At 43.6% G+C, this 22196-nt stretch overlaps 1 protein-coding gene and 1 pseudogene across 2 annotated transcripts in view; both read right to left on the bottom strand.

Moving 5' to 3' along the window:
- Positions 1–2970: 2970 nt before the first annotated feature.
- Positions 2971–20172, bottom strand: LOC110498715 (annotated as a pseudogene).
- Positions 17623–22196, bottom strand: part of LOC110498789 (semaphorin-4G) — a 74217-nt gene continuing 69643 nt past the window's right edge. Inside the window, exons 15-16 of one of the 2 annotated variants that reach the window (XM_021575411.2) lie at positions 20095–22191; positions 17623–18284 (exon numbers count right to left, since the gene is read on the bottom strand). In XM_021575411.2, coding sequence (XP_021431086.2) covers positions 21182–22191 — 1010 coding nt within the window. In that variant the 3' untranslated portion in view covers positions 17623–18284; positions 20095–21181. The remainder of the gene's footprint in view (positions 18285–20094; positions 22192–22196) is intronic. The other variant, XM_021575412.2, reaches the window with a different exon arrangement.

Here is a 22196-nt window from a genome sequence, read left to right as displayed (position 1 = left end):
TGCCGTGTAGTTCTGGGCTGATCCCTCACCTTCCTCATGATCATTGATGCCCCACGAGGTGAGATCTTGCATGAACCCCAGACCGAGGGTGATTGACCGTCATCTTGAACTTCTTCCATTTTCTAATAATTGCGCCAACAGTTGTTGCCTTCTCACCAAGCTGCTTGCCTATTGTCCTGTAGCCCATCCCAGCCCTGTGCAGGTATACAATTGTATCCCTGATGACCTTACACAGCTCTCTGGTCTTGGCCATTGTGGAGAGGTTGGAGTCTGTTTGATTGAGTGTGTGGACAGGTGTCTTTTATACAGGTAACGAGTTCAAACAGGTGCAGTTAATACAGGTAATGAGTAGAGAACAGGAGGGCTTCTTAAAGAAAAACTAACAGGTCTGTGAGAGCTGGAATTCTCACTGGTTGGTAGGTGATCAAATACTTATGTCATGCAATAAAATGCAAATTAATTATTTAAAAATCATACAATGTGATTTTGATTCCGTCTCTCACAGTTGAAGTGTACCTATGATAATAATTACAGACCTCTACATGCTTTGTAAGTAGGGAAACCTGCAAAATCGGCAGTGTATCAAATACTTGTTCTTCCCACTGTATATCCTCCTCTGGATATAGTCTGCACTTTTGGGGGGTAGGATGGAGGATATTTTGGGTCAAAGGTGCCGAGCGCACTTGTGTTAGTCAGGCGGAGAAATATCCCCCTAATGTCTTTGCAACCAGAGCGGAGGGCAGAGAGCTTCTTCATCATATTTTAATCTGAGCCAGTACTGGCCTGTAGTGTGGCTATGAGGGAGTTTAGTCATAGATGTGTCTTGCATGCTACACCAAGCATGAAGTACACAGAGAAATAACCATTGCAATTATACAAAACTAAAATTTGATTATAAAGAAGGAAGCACAATACAAACAACAACAAGGCAATTTGAGTTCACCGAAGTGTTAAGCAGAAACCAGGTCATGTAATTGAAATATTTGTCATAATGAAGATGAAAGAAGCACGAGAGAGAGAAGCTCCAGATGTAATGAAGGAAGGAACTCGAAGAAAGGCATCAAAGACTAAGACAGAAAACACTGCATTACCCCAAAGGCCAACTTTCAAAAGGCTCCTCCACAAAAAAAACATAAAGAGAAAGAACAGATACAGTGTCTGCTTCAAGAAATCCTTGTTTGTTTTTGGAGTTTTCCTCCAATAACGTATTGCTTCCAGAGGATTATTTCAGGATCAATGCTGAACAGGAAGCACATATTTTAGTCTTCTCGCTACGTACTTGTATAAAGAAGAAAAGGTCTGTGGCCTCACAAAGTACAAAAGCAATCTGATGCCGAAGCCTCGTTGATGATTGACTGTGATTTAGGCTCCTGAAATTACCTCCAGCTTTGTCGACATAGTTGCCTTGATGTCAAATGAAGGGAAGTTAAGGAGCCGAAGAACTGTGCATATCCATCCCCACCAACCTTATTATTACAAAAGAGCAGGAGAGGCTTCCGAAGGGGAACGAAATTGTTGAGATTCCTGCCATATCTGTAAGGCTCCATGCTTGTGTAAGACAACGTGTATAGTACATTTACATAACCATTGAATATAAGCTCTCTGAAGACAACCCTCTAAATCTACGTGATTCGATTATTAGCAATGGCCAATTTCCCTTATTTTCTGAAGCCTTCAGACACTTGAGTTTGATTAGGGGAAATTCCTTTGGTTTCCCAGATCTCATGTTTTGCCTTCTCCATAATTAAGTTGTTGGTATGAAGTAGGGCTGGGCGATATGGCCAAAATATTATATCACGGTATATTTAAAAAATTGGACGGTATGACGGTATTTGACGGTATGTTGAGTTTTTAAATAGGTACAGTTCTACATTGCTTTATGAGTAGTGAGTGATCCTAGAGTGGCAGCACATACCTTCTACATGATTTCATTGAGTCTTTCTCCATTCTGATTCAATTCAACTTCAACCAACACAAATGTCAGCACTTTTATAATTTCTGCATTTCCTGCACTCAATTGCAGTAGTGAAAAAAGTACCCAATTGTCATACTTGAATAATTTTCTATGAACATATCTTTACTTTTACTGAAGTAAAAGTGAGTCACCCAGCAAAATACTAATTGAGTAAAAGTCTATAAGTATTTTGTTCTAAATATACTTAAGTATCAAAAGTAAATGTAATTGATAAAATGTACTTAAGTATCAAAAGTACTTAAGTATTTTACACCACTGCTCAATTGAGATAATTTCCACACTGCCACGTAGGGCTGCACGATATGGGCAAATAATCTAGGATTTATTTTTAACCAAATGTTGCAATTGGGATTTCACTTGCGAATTCAAGCAAAACTGTTTGAATCATGGAAATAGAATAACAATTCTAATTATATAGTTAGAATATAATAGTGGGCACTTTGAATACAGTGTTGTTTGAGGTGAAAACTAAATAAAATGCCAGGGAGGAGTTATTGAGACAGGGTTGGAACTAAAGTGTTGATAACTGTTAGGGGATCCTAAAAGCTTTGGCTACATTGCATGTCTTCTCTTAGCTACTTTATGTAGCTAACATGTTTTTACTTTGCATATTCCTCTTTGATTTAGAAGATACTGTCGCACAAACAACATGCTGATTTAGGTCTACACCATCACTGGTATTACCAGGCTGTATTAGCTAGCTACGTTATCTTACTCAGAACATATATTAGCTAGCTATTAGCATTAGCGGCTAACAATTAGCGTCTCACAAGATTTAGGGCAACTTGCAAAGAAAAGTTCAGGAGTCTTATGACTTGGGAGGTAGAAGTCCTTTTGGACCTAGACTTGGCGCTCTGGTACCGCTTGTCGTGCGGTAGCAGAGAGAACAGTCTATGACTAGGGTGGCTGGAGTCCATTTTTAGGGCCTTCCTCTGACACCTCCTGGCTGAGCAGTTGCCATACCAGGCAGTGATCCAACCAATGATGGTGCAGCTCTAGAACCTTTTGAGGATCTGAGGACCCATGCCAAATCTTTTCCGTCTCCCGAGGGGGAAGATGCCCAGACCTACGGAACCAGAACCACACAGCCTAGAATCATTATGGAATGTTCTGTTACTGTAGCCTACTTCCACAGTAGTTAAGCATTCACATGACTAACCTCAGAACTGAGGGGGGAAATTATCGAACAAAAAACCTAGCACTGCATTTGCTCAGAAACTGTCTCCCCTGCGGTCTCAGCAAAGCTGTGTTTCACACGTTAAAAATCGCTCCCATCTCCATGCCTTTTGTTTGCATTGAGTGGATAATATCATGTTGGTCTCCCCTCCTTCTTAAGTCAAGGACCGCATACAAGTCCTTGGCTAGAATACAAGAATACAATAACATTTTAGGAGGATGGTTGGTTCGCTGTACTTAGAACAACATTTTAGTTCCAGCACGCTACATATTATTTTACTAGGCAAGTCAGTTAAGAACACATTCTTATTTTCAATGACAGCCTAGGAACAGTGGGTTAACTGCCTTGTTCAGGGGCAGAACGACAGATTTTTACCTTGTCAGCTCGGGAACTTGCTCTTGCAACATTTTGGTCCAACGCTCTAACCTCTAGGCTACATGCCATGACTACCAGGCTAGTGTCTTGCCAGGAGTTTCCCAGGACTGGTCTATGTAGGGAAAAACTATAGTGGATCTGACAGACTCCACAGTCTTATCTATTCAGTCCTGAGAGAAGAGGCGGTTAGAACAATATGAAACACAGAGACGAATCCGATATCCCTGTACTGCATGAACATCAATCTGAATATCATGAGAATCCCTGACATGGTATGCACGTTAAAATAAAAAATGTAGTGTTCTTGAGTTAGTGACTAACGTAGAATCATATGGTCTGTGTAGCGGTCTGTTGAACATTTCATGACGTTATTACATTGAAACACAGTTTATCAGAGGTGTCGAACAATGTTTCAGTGGGGGGGTACACACCTGCAGATTTTCATCCTGACACTTGGAGCCGACAATGGTTTTACCTAATCCTCCAGTGGAGCTAATGTGGTTGTACAAGGCTTGTCATGTGATGCATATAGTAGTTGGCGCCCCCCCAAGGGGTTTGGCGCCCCACTTTGGGATCGTGCCGTGGGGGAGCTCTTCGTGGGCTATACTTTGTCTTGTCTCAGGGTAGTAAGTTGGTGGTTGAAGATATCCCTCTAGTGGTGTGGGGGCTGTGCTTTTGCAAAGTTGGTAGGGTTCAATCCTGCCTGTTTGGCCCTGTCCGGAGGTAGAGTCGGACAGGTCCACAGTGTCTCCCGACCTCTCCTGTCTCAGCCTCCAGTATGTATGCTGCAATAGTTTGTGTCGGGGGGCTTGTGTCGATCTGTGATATCTGGAGGATTTCTCCTGTCTTATCCGGTGTCCTGTGTGAATTTAAGTATGCTCCCTCTAATTCTCTCTCTCTCCTTCCCCTTCCGGGGGACTACCTTGCCTGATGACTCCTTGCTGTCCCCAGTCTACGTGGTCTTGCTGCTGCTCCAGTTTCTACTGTTCTGCCTGCGGCTATGGAACCCTGACCTGTTCACCGGACTTGTTACCTTGTCCCGGACCTGCTGTTTTCGACTCTCTCCCTACCGCACTTGCTGTCTCTGCTATGAAAAGCTAACTGACATTTACTCCTGAGGTGCTGACCTATTGTCCACTTCGACAACCACTGGGATTATTATTATTTGACCCTGCTGGTCATCTTTGAACATCTTCGCCATATTGTGTTATAATCTCCACCCGGCACAGCCAGAAGAGGACTGGCCACCCCTCAGAGCCTGGTTCCTCTCTAGTTTTCTTCCTAGGTTCCTGCCTTTCTAGGGAGTTTTTCCTAGCCACTGTGCTTCTACATCTGCATTGCTTGCTGTTTAGGGTTTTAGGCTGTGTTTCTGTACAGCACTTTATGTAAAAAGGTCTTTATAAATACATTTGATTGATTGAGTCTCTCTACTAAATAATATATAAACAAGGTCACCTGTGAAGTTTCATTGGCCTATCAGAGACAAGTATGCACACCAGTCTGAAGCCTCAACATAATTTACCACCTCACGCCACACAGGTGATGAGGGTAATTTAATCACCTCCTTTGTCAATGATTAACCATATTGACTCACAACAGGAATCTAACACAAACAAAATACAATATACTCCTTAAAGTACCCCAGGACAAAGAAGTTAAACATTGTCCACCAACATTCACTCCTTAAAGGACCCCAGGACAAAGAAGCTAAACATTGCCCACCAACATTCACTCCTTAAAGGACCCCAGGACAAAGAAGCTAAACATTGTCCACCAACATTCACTCCTTAAAGGACCCTAGGACAAAGAAGAACCTGTTGAGGATATGGCAGACATACGCCCCCTTTGGAGAGATTGGGTACCCCTAGTAAACTGGAAAAAAAATCTTTCAAAAATTGTTAATATATGCAAATAAAAATTATTATTGGATAGAAAACACTCTAAAGATTCTAAAACCGTTGGAATTATGTCTGTAAGTATAGCAGAACTCACAGGGCAGGCATTCTTCCAAACTAGTTTTTGTGGCCATGAAAGTTGGAGCAACTTTGACGTCATGGCCCCCACCCTTCCCAACCAGCTATGATTCTGCGGACACTTTCTATCTCTTCCGCTAGATGTCCTCTTTCATTAGAGCTTCAAACCGTTCAAATCGCGCGAGAATTGACCCTATGGGAGTGAAATTAGTGCGTGCCACGAGAGAATAGGCTGTGCGTATGGGCGCGAATTGGTCACAGCCATTCCTTTGTTTCCAGCACTGAAGAGAAGGGCAGACGATGGCCGATTGAATTGAAGTTTGTTTTGCACGTCTAAAACATCATAAAGCTTGCTTCTGCACTTAGTTTGACCTGTTTAGTCGACATATAATGTGTAATTTTGAAGTTTTGATGCGCAACTTATCCGGACCAGAGGACGTTTTGGGTGCATTTCAGCTGATGTTATTAGCAGTAGCTAATACAAAGACGCAAGACTTGAAACCAAACGATGTATTGGGTAAGTATGAAGCCTTCCAGAACATTCTGAACGAAGACCATCGAAGGTAAGGGAATATTTATGCTTAAATCTGTGTTTCTGTTGACTCCAACATTACGTGGAAATGTAGCTTGGAACTGAGCGCTGTCTCACAATATGGAATAGTGTGCGATTTCTGTAACGTTAAAAATAAATCTAACACAGCGGTTGCATAAAGAAGCAGTGTATCTTTCTAACTATATGTAGAACATGTATATTTAGTCAAAGTTTATGATGTCTATTTACGTTATCTTGCCGCGCTACATAGATTTCCTGCGGGCATTTTTGAGTAATTTCTGAAGGTGAACTCACTGTAAATGGACATTTATGGATATAAATGGCATATTATTGAAAAAAAAAAATATGTACTGTGTAATATGTCATATTACTGTCATCTGATGAAGATTTTCAAAAGGTTAGTGAGCGATTTATTTTTTAATCCTGCGTTTGTTGATTGCATGTTTTGGCTATTGAAATGAGCTGTGTCTGGTGGTGGTTTTACATATATATGTGCTATGTTTTCGCCGTAAAACATTTTAGAAATCTGACTTGCTGGCTAAATGAACAAGATGTTTATCTTTCATTTGAGCTATTGGACTTGTTAATGTGTGGAGGTTAAATATTTGTAAGAATATTTTTGCGTTCCATGCGCCACCGTTTCAGCTGCACGTGGGAGGGTTGATTCCCAATTGGGAACCAATATCGTAAACATTGTCCACCAACATTCACTCCTTAAAGGACCCCAGGACAAAGAAGCTAAACATTGTCCACCAACATTCACTCCTTAAAGGACTCCTTAAAGCACAGAACTGGCTCATCCATACATGCAATATACGTTAATACTCAGCTGTAGGTTAACTACATAGGCCTCCTGTACACGCATGATCATGTATGGAAACTCAGAGCAGAAACTGTTTTGGTGAATTACAAAGAGGTCGACCGATTATGATTTTTCAACGCCGATACCGATATCGATTATTGGAGGACCAAAAGGCCGATACCGATTAATCGGACGATTTTTATTTATTCATTTGTAATGTTGACAATTGCAACAATACTGAATGAACACTTCTTTTAACTTAATATAATACATCAATAAAATCAATTCAGCCTCAAGTAAATAATGAAACATGTTCAATTTGGTTTAAATAATGCAAAAACAAAGTGTTGGAGAAGAAAGTAAAAGTGCAATATGTTCTATGTAAGAAAGCTAACGTTTAAGTTCCTTGCTCAGAACATGAGAACATATGAAAGCTGGTGGTTCCTTTTAACATGAGTCTTCAATGTTCCAAGGTAAGAAGTTTTAGGTTGCAGTTATTATAGAAATGATAGGACTATTTCCCTCTATACCATTTGTATTTCATTAACCTTTGACTATTGGATGTTCTTATAGGCACTTTAGTATTGCCAGTGTAACAGTATAGCTTCCGTCCCTCTCCTCGCTCCTCCCTGGGCTCGAACCAGGAACACAACGACAACAGCCACTCTCGAAGCAGCGTTACCCATGCAGAGCAAGGGAAACAACCACAGCAAACGTTTGAAACGCTATTAGCCCGCGCTAACTAGCTAGCCATTTCACTTCGGTTACACCAGCCTCATTTCGGGAGTTGATAGGCTTGAAGTCATAAACAGCGCAATGCTTGACGCTCAACGAAGAGCTGCTGGCAAAACGCACAAATATGCTGTTTGAATTAAGCCTACCACCGCTTAGTCAGATACTTAGATTCTTGTATGCTTGTATGCTCAGTCAGATTATATGCAAAGCAAGAAACACTAGATAATATCTAGTAATATCATCAACCATGTGTAGTTAACTAGTGATTATGATTGATTGTTTTTTATAAGATAAGTTTAATGCTAGCTAGCAACTTCCTTGTGGAGTGCAACGAGAGAGGCAGGTCGTTATTGCGATGGACTAGTTAACTGTAAGATTGCAAGATTGGATCCCCCGAGCTGACAAGGTGAAAATCTGTCGTTCTGCCCCTGAACGAGGCAGTTAACCGTTCCTAGGCCGTCATTGAAAATAAGAATGTGTTCTTAACTGACTTGCCTAGTTAAATAAAGGTATAAAAAAAAAATAATAAGAAGATTGTTATGAAAACTTGAAATCGGCCCTAATTAATCGGCCATTCCGATTAATCCGTCAACCTCTAATTACAAACACCCTTGTCTGCATCTCCAATTCTGATCATATGTTTGACAAAAGCGCTTCACGTTTAAATGAGGCAAACAAGCAGCAATGCGGTGGGTCAGCTATCTTTCAATTATTACTTTTCAACAGTCATTCATTGACAACATCCATATCATACTAACCTTATTTGACATAACTATTTTCACCTTTAGATAACAGCTTTCACCTCACCTTTCTGTCACAAAAGCAAGCACATTCTCCAATCAGGTGACAAATCATCAATATTAAGCAATATTTTTTTTCAGGATATTATATCATACTCTGTACCATAAACGGAAACCCAAATAGCTTTTTCTGTCATATCATATCAAATCATAACATAATACATTATATAATGCCGAGACCCTGTACTTTGCTTAGATCAATGAGTGTTGTCTGTCCTCTATGGCTCTTCCCCTCTCCGCCTGTTGTGCCCTTCCCTGTTGCAGGAGTCTTAACAGCTCTTAGCGTTTTGGTAGCTTTGGGTGGCCTCTCCAAATTCACTAGTTTCTCATTTTTAACCGTTGTCTCCTTCGTTACCGTTGTCTCCTCCTTCTTTAGAGTCTATCCTAAAGTCTCCTCGTTCTCTGACCCCTCCCCCTTGTCACATTTGACCTTTCTCAGCTTGTACCAACACACATTGATTAAAAATACATTGGTGACAGTGTGTGTTACAGTGAATCTCTTTGATTGAAAAATGATTTGGAAACGAATATACTGTGTATACATGCAACTGTTGTTGATAACGTTGTCACAAACACCCCCTATTGATCAAACAAGGAGATGCACCCAACACTGACAGGTTTAATAAAAACACTGCATGCTTTAGAGAGGCATACAAGGAAAGAGCGTTATATTGATGTCTATATTTATATTATTCGGAATTAGATGTAACCCTCCACTCACTTTGGCTGTTCCTAAGATGGTTGCAGTCTAGTTCTCTGTTGTCCTCCTCCTTCCTGGGTTGGAGGATCAGAGTGACGTTACAGCTGCTGTTGGTGGCAAACTTCCTGAAAGCTCCGATAATGTCTTCCCGGATGGCCCATCATGAGGTTGTCAATGATCACGTGACTGATGACATAGCGGTAGACAGCGTGTTGCATGGTGTCCAGCACAGACCTGCAGAGGGAGAGAGAGAAGAGGGAGTTATTTACAACTCAAGCAGTACAGTACACCTATTGATTGACATATCACTCAACACTTTCAGAGGACTCACTTGATGTTCTGCTGCCCATGGAAGGTCATAAAGTAGAGGGGTAGGTCCTCAACCCTGTCAGCCCACGAGTCATACTGGTCCAGGTTCCCCTCCAGCCTATGCACGGCAAACTGGGTCAGCATGATCTAGGCCAGGCGCACGTTGTTGATCTCAAAGGTGCCCCACAGCGGGTTGACACCCTGCATGCACGGGTCCAGGGCAAACTCACTGATAAAGGTGGTCTTGACGCTGCCCGTGGTTCCTGGAGGTCAAGAAAATATGCGAGGTATGGTAAAGTGAGTTCGAGGCACAATCAACAGACGGATCAATTGCTTAGTTTTACTTTTGTTTTGACTTACACAGCGAAGCAATATTCTCACTCAGTCTAGTCTCAGGTTAAAAATCAATCCCCCATTTGAAGAATATTCTTCCATAGCTAACTATATACTTCAGTGTAAAGCATCATGACCAAATGTCAATGTGCATGCCAACCAACTATAGACTATGACTATACAGTCAGCTCCCCCTTTTGAAGGGCCTTCCTGTTGAGCTCCCTCTGATCCACTTTTTATTTTTAACCTTAACTAGCAAGTAAGTTAAGAACAAATTCTAATTTACAATGACAGCCTACGAGGGAACAGTGGGTTAACTGCCTTGTTCAGGGGCAGAATGACAGGTTTTTACCTTGTCAGCTCAGGGATTTGATCCAGCAGTCTTTCAGTTACTGACCCAACGCTCTAACCACTAGGCTACCTGTTGCCCACCCACCTGCTCTGTGTTAGCCAGCTCCCCAAAGACATCCTCCCTGAGCTGCCTGAACGACACAATGGACTTTTGGGTGGCGGGGATGAAGGCTTTGATGATGCAGGTCAGGTTCCTGCCCTCGGCCAGGGCCTCCCGGGTGCACCAGTGAGCAGCGCTTCAGGCCCAGCTTCCTGGAGAAGATCTTGGAGGCCTCCCAGGAGCGCATGTCGCCTCCCAGCCACAGGGTGACCCACTTGAACTGCTCCAGGTAGGGCAGGAGGGCCGGAGGCAGCGCGTTAACCCTCCAGGGAAGCTATCCAGTGTTTCAGTTTGTTTAGCCTAGCCAGCTACTGTAAATGTCAATTTGTGTTTATTAGCTGTATCTGTCAGTAAGTTCACGTTTTATCATGTTTTGGTATGATCATGTGTTTCATTTCAAGTACCTAGCTGCAGGCTTAAAGAAACATCAACTCATATACTTTGCATAGAAACCCAAATAAAAGCATTTAAAGTGCATTCAGAAAGTATTCAGACCACTTCACTTTTTCCACATTTCTGTAACACGTTCTGTTACAGCCTTAAGTTAATATAGCTTAATTTGTTTCCCCCCCTCATCAATCTACACACATTACCCCTTAATGACAAAGAAAAAACAAGATTTTAGAATTTTTAGCAAATTTATACCCCCCCCAAAAAACGTAAATATCACATTTACGCAAGTATTTAGACCCTTTGCTATGAGACTTGAAATTGAGCTCAGGTGCGTCCTGTTTCCATTGATCATCCTTGAGATGTTTCTACAACAGTTGCGACCCGCCATTCACCTTTTTTGAGCACCACAATTTTAGCTTAACATTTTTTATGTTATTTTTTATTTTTTTTAAGTGGTTGCATGTTATTTTGACATTAATACGTGCCATCAGTTTGCAAACATGTCAAAAAATAAAATAAATAATTGAGTTAATAAAGGGACAGCTTTATGTAGGCCCTAACAGTTTGTGAGCACCGTTTGTCACCATTATAATGCAATTCATGCATTGTTTAGTGTTGTGTTTTGTTGTGTAGTGTAGTGGCTTTGCTGGCATGCACCCCCCCCCCCCCCCCCCCCCCACCAAGATTTACAAGCTGAAATCACCACTGTTCTTCAACTTGATTGGAGTCCACCGGTGGTGATTTCAATTGATTGGACATGATTTGGAAAGTCACATGCCTGTCTATATAAGCTCCCACAGTTGACTGTGCATGTCAGAGCAAAAACCAAGCCATGAGGTCGAAGGAATTGTCCGTAGAGCTCCGAGACAGGATTGTGTCGAGGCACAGATTTGGGGAAGGGTACCAAAAAATGTCTGCAGCATTGACAGACCCCAAGAACACAGTGGCCTCCATCAATCTGAAATGAAAGAAGCTTGGAACCACCAAGACTCTTCCTAGAGATGGCCGCCCAGCCAAACTGAGCAATCGGGGTAAAAGGGCCTTGGTCAGGGAGGTGTCCAAGAACTCGATGGTCACTCCAACAGAGCTCCAGAGTTCCTCCGTGGAGATAGGAGACACTTCCAGAAGGACAACCATCTCTGCAGCACTCCACCAATCAGGCCTTTATGGTAGAGTAGCCAGACGGAAGCCACTCCTCAGTAAAAGGCACATGACAGCCCACTTTAAATTTGCCAAGAGGCACCTAAATGACTCTCAGACCATGAGAAACAAGATTCTCTGGTCTGATGAAACCAAGATTGAACTCTTTATCCTGAATGCCAAGCGTTACATCTGGAGGAAACCTGGCAGCATCCTTACGGTGAAGCATGGTGGTGGCAGCATCATGTTGTGGGGATGTTTTTCAGCGGCAGGGACTGGGAGACTAGTCAGGATCGAGGGAATGATGAACGAAGTGAAGTACAGAGAAATCTTTGATGAAAACCTGCTCCAGAGCGCTCAGGACCTCAGACTGGGGCGAATGTTCACCTTCCTACAGGACAATGACCTAAAGCACACAGCAAAGACAATGCAGGAGTGGCTTCGGGACCAGTCTCTAAATGTCCTTGAATGGCCCAGCCAGAGTCCGGACTTGAACCTGATCAAACATCTCTGGAGAGACCTGAAAATAGCTGTGCAGCAATGCTCCCCAACCAACCTGAAAGAGCTTGAGAGGATCTGCAGAGAAGAATGGGAAAAACCCAAATACAGGTGTGCCAAGCTTGTAGCGTCATACCCAAGAAGTCTTGAAGCTGTAATCGCTGCCAAAGGTTCTTCAACAAAGTACTTAGTAAAGGGTCTGAATACTTATGGAAATGTATTATCTGTTTTTTATTTATTTACACATTTGCAAAAAAAATAATCCATTATGGAATAAGGCTGAAACGTCACACAATGTGGAAAAAGTCAAGGGGTCTGACAACTTTCCAAATGCACTGTATATGCTCTATATACAGTTGAAGTCGGAAGTTAGGATAGGCTGGAGTCATTAACACTCGTTTTTCAACCACTCCACAAATTTATTGTTAACAAACTATAGTTTTGGCAAGTCGGTTAGGACATCTACTTTGTGGATGACTCAAGTTATTTTTCCAACAATTGTTTACAGACAGATTATTCACTTTCTTATGGAATATCTACATAGGCGTACAGAGGCCCATTATCAGCGACCATCACTCTTGTGTTAGCTAATCCCAGTTTATCATTTTAAATGGCTAATTGATCATTAGAAAACCCTTTTGCAATTATGTTAGCATAGCTGAAAACTGTTGTTCTGATTAAAGAAGCAATTAAACTGGCCTTCTTTACTAGTTGAGTATCTGGAGCATCAGCATTTGTGGGTTCGATTACAGTCTCAAAATGACCAGAAACAAAGCACTTTCTTCTGAAATTCGTCAGTCTATTCTTGTTTTGAGAAATGAAGGCGATTCCATGCAAGAAATTGCAAAGAAACTGAAGATCTCTAAGATCGCTAATAAGAGGCCACGGGGGAGGTTGGGAGGCGGACAAAAACTATGGTGAAGTGGGGTCCACGTCCCGCGCCAGAGCCGCCACCGCGGACAGACGCCGACCCAGACCCTCCACTATAGGTTCAGGTTTTGCGGCCGGAGTCCGCGCCTTTGGGGGTGTACTGACACGTTCTGACCTTAGTTCCTTTGTTTTGTCTTTGTTTTTGTATGGTCAGGGCGTGAGTTGGGGTGGGCAGTCTATGTTTGCTTTTCTATGTTGGTTTTTGTGTTCGGCCTAGTATGGTTCTCAATCAGAGGCAGGTGTCGTTAGTTGTCTCTGATTGAGAATCATACTTAGGTAGCCTTTTTCCACCTGGGTTTCGTGGGTGTTTATTTTCTGTCTTTGTGTGTGTCGCCAGACAGGACTGTTTAGGTTTTCGTTCGTTCACTTTATTGTTTTGTATTTCAGTGTTCATTTTGATTTATAAAAGATTACATCATGAACACTTACCACGCTGAGCTTTGGTCCTCCGATCCTTCTCGCTGCTCCTCCTTAGAAGAGGAGGACGAGAACCTTTACAGTACCAAACTCACTAAAAGTGGCAGTAATAAAGCCTCTCTTGAAAAAGCCAAACCTTGACTCAAAAAATATAAAAAACTATCGGCCTATATCGAATCTTCCATTCCTCTCAAACTGTTTAGAAAAGGCTGTTGCACAGTAACTCACTGCCTTCCTGAAGACAAACAATGTATACGAAATGCTTCAGTCTGGTTTTTAGACCCCATCATAGCACTTAGACTGCACTTGTGAAGGTGGAAAATTACCCTTTATTGGCATCAGACCGAGGCTCTGCATCTGTCCTCGTGCTCTGAGACCTTAGTGCTGCTTTTGATACCATAGATCACCACATTATTTTGGAGAAATTGGAAACCCAAATTGGTCTACACGGACAAGTTCTGGCCTGGTTTAGATCTTATCTGTCGGAAAGATATCAGTTTGTCTCTGTGAATGGTTTGTCCTCTGACAAATCAACTGTAAATTTCGGTGTTCCTCAAGGTTCCGTTTTAGGACCACTATGGTTTTCCCTATATATTTTACCTCTTGGGGATGTCATTCGAAAATATAATGTTAACTTTCACTGCTATGCGGATGACACACAGCTGTACATTTCAATGAAACATGGTGAAGCCCCAAAATTGCCCTCGCTAGAAGCCTGTGTTTCAGACATAAGGAAGTGGATGGCTGCAAACTTTTAACTTTTAAACTCGGACAAAACAGAGATGCTTGTTCTAGGTCCCAAGAAACAAATATATCTTCTATTGAATCTGACAATTGCTCTTATTGATTGTACAGTCGTCTCAAATAAAACTGTGATGGACCTCGGCGTTACTCTGGACCCTGATCTCTCTTTTGACGAACATAACAAGACTGTTTCAAGGACAGCTTTTTTCCAGCTACGTAACATTGCAAAAATCAGAAATTTTCTGTCCAAAAATGACGCAGAAAAATGAATCCATGCTTTTGTTACTTCTAGGTTAGACTACTGCAATATTCAACTTTCCGGCTACCCGGATAAAGCACTAAATAAACTTCAGTTAGTGCTAAATACGGCTGCTAGAATCCTGACTAGAACCAAACAATTTGATCATATTACTCCAGTGCTAGCCTCCCTACACTGGCTTCCTGTCAAGGCAAGGTCTGATTTCAAGGTTTTACTGTTAACCTACAAAGCAATACATGGGCTTGCTCGTACCTATCTCTCTGATTTGGTCCTGCCGTACATACCTACACGTACGCTACGGTCACAAGACGCAGGCCTCCTAATTGTCCCTTGAATTTCTAAGCCAACAGCTGGAGGCAGGGCTTTCTCCTATAGAGCTCCATTTTTATGGAATGGTCTGCCTGCCCATGTCAGAAACGCAAACTTGGTCTCAACCTTTAAGTCTTTATTGAAGACTCATCTCTTCAGTGGGTCATATGATTGAGTGTAGTCTGGCCCAGGAGTGTGAAGGTGAACGGAAAGGCTCTGGAGCAACGAACCGCCCTTGCTGTCTCTGCCTGGCCGGTTCCCCTCTGTCCACTGGGATTCTCTGCCTCTAACCCTATTGCAGGTGTCTGAGTCACTGGCTTACTGGTGCTCTTTCATGCCGTCCCTAGGAGGGGTGCGTCACTTGAGTTGGTTGAGTCATCTGACGTGATCTTCCTGTCTGGGTTGGCGCCCCCCCTTGGGTTTTGCCGTGACGGAGATCTTTGTGGGCTATACTCGGCCTTGTCTCAGGATGGTAAGTTGGTGGTTGAAGATATCCCTCTAGTGGTGTGGGGGCTATGCTTTGGCAAAGTGGGTGGGGTTATATCCTTCCTGTTTGGCCCTGTCCGGGGGTATCATTGGATGGGGCCAAAGTGTCTCCTGACCCCTCCTGTCTCAGCCTCCAGTATTTATGCTGCAGTAGTTTATGTGTCGGGGGGCTAGGGTCAGTTTGTTATATCTGGAGTATATCTGGATTACTTTTCCTGTCTTATCCGGTGTCCTGTGTGAATTTAAGTGTGCTCTCTCTAATTCTCTCTTTCTTTCTCTCTCTAGGAGGACCTGAGCTGTAGGACCATGCCTCAGGACTACCTGGCATGATGACTCCTTGTTGTTCCCAGTCCACCTGGCCGTGCTGCTGCTCCAGCTGCTCCAGTTTCAACTGTTCTGCCTATGGAATCTTGACCGGTTCACCGGACGTGCTACCTGTCCCAGACCTATTATTTGACCATGCTTGTCATTTATGAACATTTTAACATCTTGGCTATGTTCTGTTATAATCTGTTATAATCTCCACCCGGCACAGCCAGAAGAGGACTGGTCACCCCTCATAGCCTGGTTCGTCTCTAGGTTTCTTTCTAGGTTTTGGCCTTTCTAGGGAGTTTTTCCTAGCCAACGTGCTTCAACACCTGCATAGCTTGCTGTTTGGGGTTTTAGGCTGGGTTTCTGTACAGCTGATTTACGAAGGGCTATATAAATACATTTGATTTGATTTGATCTCTTCCGGCACCAACAGTAACCAGAATAGAAAGAGTGGTGGGAGGCCCCGGTGCACAACTGAGCAAGAGGACAAGTACATTAGAGTGTCTAGTTTGAGAAATGTATGCCTCACAAGTCCTCAACTGGCAGCTTCATTAAATAATACCTGCAATACACCAGTCTCAACGCCAACAGTGAAGAGGCGACTCCCGGATGCTGGCCTTCAAGTCAGAGTTGCAAATAAAAGCCATATCTCAGACTGGCCAATAAAAATAAAAGATTAAGATTATTGTCAAAAGAACACAGACACTGGACAGAGAAACTCTGCCTTAGAAGGCCAACATCCCGGGGGCGCCTCTTCACTGTTGACGTTGAGACTGGTGTTCTATTTTTGTGGCCATTTTGAGCCTGTAATCGAACCCACAAATGCTGATGCTCCAGATACTCAACTAGTCTAAAGAAGGCCAGTTTTATTGCTTCTTTAATCAGAACAACCGTTTTCAGCTGTGCATAATTGCAAAAGGGTTTTCTAATGATCAATTAACCTTTTAAAATGATAAACGTGGATTAGCTAACACAACGTGCCATTGGAACACAGGAGTGATGGTTACTGATAATGGGCTTCTGTACACCTATGTAGATATTCCATAAAAAAATTATCCGTTTCCAGCTACAATAGTTATTTACAACATTAACAATGTCTACACTGTATTTCTGATCAATTTGATGTTATTTAATGGACAAAAAAATGCTTTTCTTAAAAAAAATAAGGCCATTTCTAAATGAAACTTTTGAACATTTTTTAAATATTTTTATAGCTTATTGTTTTTTTGCTGTTAGTCAGCACCTCTACATACGCTGTATGTCGGGGTTGGTAATCTTCTCTAGTTGCGCCGTAATTGGCTCAGTGTTCTGTCACTCATGGGGGCACTACGCCAGACAAGGATCCGCTGATAGCCTGTTGTAGCAGTGGTAAGGATTCGCTCTATGGTGCTGAAAAGAAAGCTCTGCTGTTGGGACAGCTTTGTGCATGCCTAAACAGTTTGTGGGCACCCTTTGTCACGGTTATGTTGCAATTAATGTATTGTTTAGTGTTGTGGCTTTGCTAGAAAATTTTGAGTTTGCCCCACCAAGATTTACATGCTAAAATCGCTACTGATGGTTATACATCATCTGCGGTTGTGAGGCCTGTTGGACATACTGCCAAATTCTCTAAATCGACATTGGAGGAAGTTTATGGTAGAGAAATTAACATTAAATTATCTGGCAACAGCTCTGGTGGACATTCCTGCAGTTTGCATGCCAATTGCACACTACCTCAAATCTTGAGGTATCTGTGGCATTGTGTTGTGTGACAAAACTGCACATTTTAGTGGCCTTTTATTGTCCCCAGTACAAGCTGCACCTGTGTTATGGTAATGCTGTTTAATCAGCTTCTTGATATGCCACAACTGTCCGGTGGATGGCTACTTGGCAAAGGAGAAATGCTCACTAACAGAAATGTAAACAAATTAATGCAAAACATTTGAGAGAAATAAGCTTTTTGTGCATATGGAACATTTCAGGGATTTTTTATTTCAGCTCATGAAACATGGGACCAACACTTTACATGTTGCGCTTATTTCTGGTCAGTGTAGATTGTAAAGTATTAGTAATTTCTACATCGAGCCAGAAAACAACAAAACACATAACATGGATGTAGCACATGGATGTAACACTTTACAAGGGTATACTGAATGTTCTTATGTACAGAGCAAATAAGTCCTCAGAAGAGGTATAGTGCACATGCGTCTTTTAGTCACTGTTCACTCAAATGTATTCTGTAGGTGACGTGGAGTTCATGTCTAAACCTTGACTTGAATGTTGTCATGTCTGTATGACGCGAGTGCCTATGTTTGTTGAAATTAGTGTTCCACACTGTTTATGGGGACATACAGTATACTGAAGGTGTGTACTGGAGGTATACAGTATACTGAAGGTGTGTACTGGAGGTATACCGTATACTGAAGGTGTGTTTTGAGTGTAGCAGCCAGCATGTTTGCCATTTGACCATAAGTAGCAAGTACAATGTCCATAACCGCATCCAAGTTCACTGCCAGTGGAGATTGTACACACTGATTGTCCTTTGGTGTGTTCTGAGCAGACACTGGCTCAGATCATCAGGGTTCGTCACACACTTCATCTTCCATTCACCAGCTTCTCCATCTCCTTGTGTATCTAAAGACAGAAACAATTTCAAAAACAGAGAGACTTTAAACATAACACCTGTAATGAGAAAGGACACACACAAAAGTTTAAATGTTCAGTTTGTTCTTTCAACTTTGAATATTCATCCTCAACTACCCTCATTGTGATTGCACTTATCGATACAGCGTTATTTATTTTACACAAAGAGACAATAAGATAAGGAAAACACATTCATCAGGCTTGCTTGACCCCCGCTGTAGACAAGCTTTTATACAACATTAATATAATGGTCTTGTGACAGTTTATTTTACTCTTCCACGAGATACCTTGAGGAAACTGTCCAATGCAACACCTGTTATAGTCCAGCAATATTCAAATCAACCAATAAGAAGATTTCTGCTCGGCTATTATAATGACCAATGGGGAGATCTTTGTTATATGGGCACATCTTTGTTATAGCCCAGCACTGAAACATCTGATTCCACATAACTCATCACCAAGCCCTCGATTAGTTGAATACAGTGCTGGGCGGACCTCCAGGCCCAGGGAACAGGATGGAGAAACACTGCAGTAGCCCCTCTGCAAAGACAAGGTCACAGGCACTGTTTGAAGGCCAGGCTTAATTGATTGGAGGGCTATCGTGGTGGTTTGTGAACTCAGCAGGCTCCTCTAGGGGAGAGGGGAAATAAGAGAGGAAGAGGGAGGGAGAGGAAGGGTAATAATGGATGGAATGATGATCCTCTAGCGTGGAGGTGAAGGTGTAGAGGGGACAGGGAATAGAAAAGGGAGCATGTATGGATAGAGAGGGTGGGAATAAAGAGAGGGGGAGGAGGAGGAAACCTGCTGAGGTTGCAAAACCTGTTGAGATGCAAAGCATCTCCTGTCGGCCCCCCTCCCCCTACACACACACACACACTCCCTCCCTCTCCTACTCTATCAGCTCACTGCATCACTGACCAGGACACACAGGTCAAATGTTTCCTGTGCCGCTTGGCCGCATTCGATAAAGTCTGCGAAAAAGGACAAGAAGCCTTAACTTGGTGTCTCTATGGAGTCCAGCCCAGGAGCGATGAGCGCTGCTGTTACTGTCAGCGACGTAGTGACAGATACACAAACCGGCGTGCTGTGCTGCGAGCCACAAGGGAAGCCACAGGGCAAGAGCTGATTCAACACTTTACTGTGGTGAGGAGACACCTCTATTTAACACGGCCAGCCTTGATAGGTTTATAAAGCACCGACTGACTGGCTGCTGGGAGATACGTTTCAGTCAACTTGTTACTAAGCTGGATGCGCCTGAAATGGCATTGTATTACCTATATAGTGCACTACTTTTGTCCAGAGCCCTAAATAGTTCCTATAGTGCACTACAAAAGTAGTGTACTTTATGGAGAAGGATGCCATTTCAGTCTCTGCCAATATTTGTTTTGGTCAGAGTGGACTCTCTCTCAAGGCAATGGAGTATATCCCTGGTTGTTGCTAGCGTATGTTGTAATTGAGTTGACACCGATGTCACGTAGACATTGAGAGAGTGTTGCGGGTTAGGTAACAGTGACACAGGTCTTTTTCAGTGTGATGGCCCTATCGCTCATCTGGCTTGTGGCCACCAGCTTGGGACAACAAAGCACAAACATCAACCTGGGCTGGAATGAATATGTCTGCCGCTCTGCCCTTCATCTTTTATGGAAAATGAAAGCTGATATTGACAGAATCTGTTTGTTGGTGGTGGTGGTGGACTGAATTTGAAAAAAGGTTCAAATGACATTGTGTTACTGTACATGTTCATAGTAATTGTGAAGTATTTCAACAAGACGTGCAGGGCACAGCTTTCTCTCAGTCTTACCTTTGCTTTCTTGTCTCCTGTTGGGCTCACACATTTCTGGCAATCAGGTACCACCGTCTTCATCATCATCACCATCATCATCACTCAGCTTCTCTGATCAATCTGGCGAGAGATCAGTCCTTCATGATAGTCTTCATCCTTCAATGCTAGTGTTAATCCGGCCAAGCTTAGATGAAGCCTGCAGTCTATCTATAATACTGCTGTTTTACCTCTCTGACACAGTCAGATGCTAACAACACAAAGATGCAAAAAAATCATTTCAATTTGGTTTCGCTACAACCATTTCAATCGGCATTATTTCCAAAGTTGCTACTGATGGTTGCCACAGAAATATAATAGCTATTTACATGAGAACAAAAGAAAACAAAGATAAGCGTGTGTTATTGAGTTATGACTGAAATGTATTCTTTGTTCAGTAGGCCTGGGTCTTTAAGAGCCATCATATAAGTACACTGTGTGGCACTAAACTACAGTAGCCATCGTTGTCTAAACTCAACAGCTCCGAAGATGGTCTATAATGTTCACACAGGCTCGAATAGTTCCTCAGTCGAACTCATTACCATCTTACTTCATGGTCATTGGTCATATGACCTGGACTCTCATTGCGAGTCTGTGTCCCTTGTCCCACGATGATTCACAGCGCTCTCTGTCAGTATGTCAGCTGACTAGACCAGCACTGAACCTTATCGTAATTGACCAGCTTCCACAATAGGGTTAGGGTCTGAGGATTGTAACTAACTTGTATCATGTATTTGCTTGGAAGTTCATCAAAGGGTCCATGCACTAGTACAGTGTGTGTCCAAAATGGATACCATGGCGATCTCCATGACTGCTCCAGTTAGGGAAAGGTCAAAAAGTCCTCTTTACTCCAATGTTCAATAGTGAAATGATGTGGGTGGGCCACTCGTCTCGAGTCACGGGAAGTTGCACATTGGGTTTTTAGGTATGAATACTCCCACAGGTCGCTTTGGCACTGGGTAAACTAAAGCAGTATAATACAAGTTAGACCTCCCTGCCTCTTGGGGGCACTATTTTGTAGTTGGGTTAAACCAATAAACAGATCAACGGGAAAGAGCTCAAGGTGGGGCTAGACAGAGCTCTCGTCTGTCTCCTGGGGGTCCGGTTGCGTGTGCTTCCTCTTCTCCAGGATGCGGTTGAGCTCTTCGGTGAACGAGTGGTAGAGGGGAGACGTGCTCCCCTCTGGGTCCGTCGTCTGCCTGAGCAGCACGTAGCTGTTGCCGTTCATCTTGCGTAGGACGCTGGGTAATGTCGCCGACATCCCGTTGGTATACTCTGACAACGCGTACTCCGAGGAGGGCAGGGGTGGTGGCATTGGGAGCGGCGGAGCGGGAGGGGGCAGCGATTTCCCTGGAGATCCTTCTGCGGGCACGATCTGGAGGAAGCCATCGCCCATGTCGTCCATGTTGGATACCGACAGGGAGCGGCGTCCGTGCTCGCTTTCCTGCCTGCCGTTGCAGTGGCTGGAGATGGTCTTGAGCTCCAGGTGGGAGCTCCTCTTCCTCTCGGCTGCGGCCCCCAACTCGGGCAGCTCCTGCTGGGAGTACTTGCGGCCCTGGTATGGCCCCCGGCTGCAGAAGCTGACGTAGAGCAGCACTACGATCAGCACCAGGCACAGCCCGCCCAGCACGGCCACCAGGGAGATATACATGGCCTCCATGTGCCTGTAGGTCTGGAACTTGGGTCCAGGGGGGAGGGGAGCCAGCAGGAAGGGCAGGGGCTGCTCGGTGGGGCTGCTGGGGGGAAGGGAAGGGCTTGGTGGGGCGGTAGTGGTTGATAAAATGTCCGTCTTGACTGTTGGCCCCACAGGGAAAGGCAGGTCAGGTTGCACCGTCACGGTGTACATCCTCACTGGTACCCACACGCCGTTCTCCACGGCGTAGCAGCGATAGTCTCCGCTCTGGTCGGGCCGGGCGCAGATGAGGAGCAGGCCGTCAGTGCCCACACGATGGCCCGAGTCGAGGCCGTAGCCCTGGAGCTGGTGGCCATCCAGGGTCCAGCGTGGAGTGGCCAGGTTGGAACGCAGATCGCAATGGAGGAGGACATCGTCCCCAGACATCACTGTACGCCTGCGGTGGACTACA

The sequence above is a fragment of the Oncorhynchus mykiss genome, chromosome 20, assembly GCF_013265735.2.
Source record: "Oncorhynchus mykiss isolate Arlee chromosome 20, USDA_OmykA_1.1, whole genome shotgun sequence".
NCBI classification, from domain to species: Eukaryota; Metazoa; Chordata; class Actinopteri; order Salmoniformes; family Salmonidae; genus Oncorhynchus; species Oncorhynchus mykiss.
This window is presented reverse-complemented; position numbering and strand designations above follow the sequence as displayed.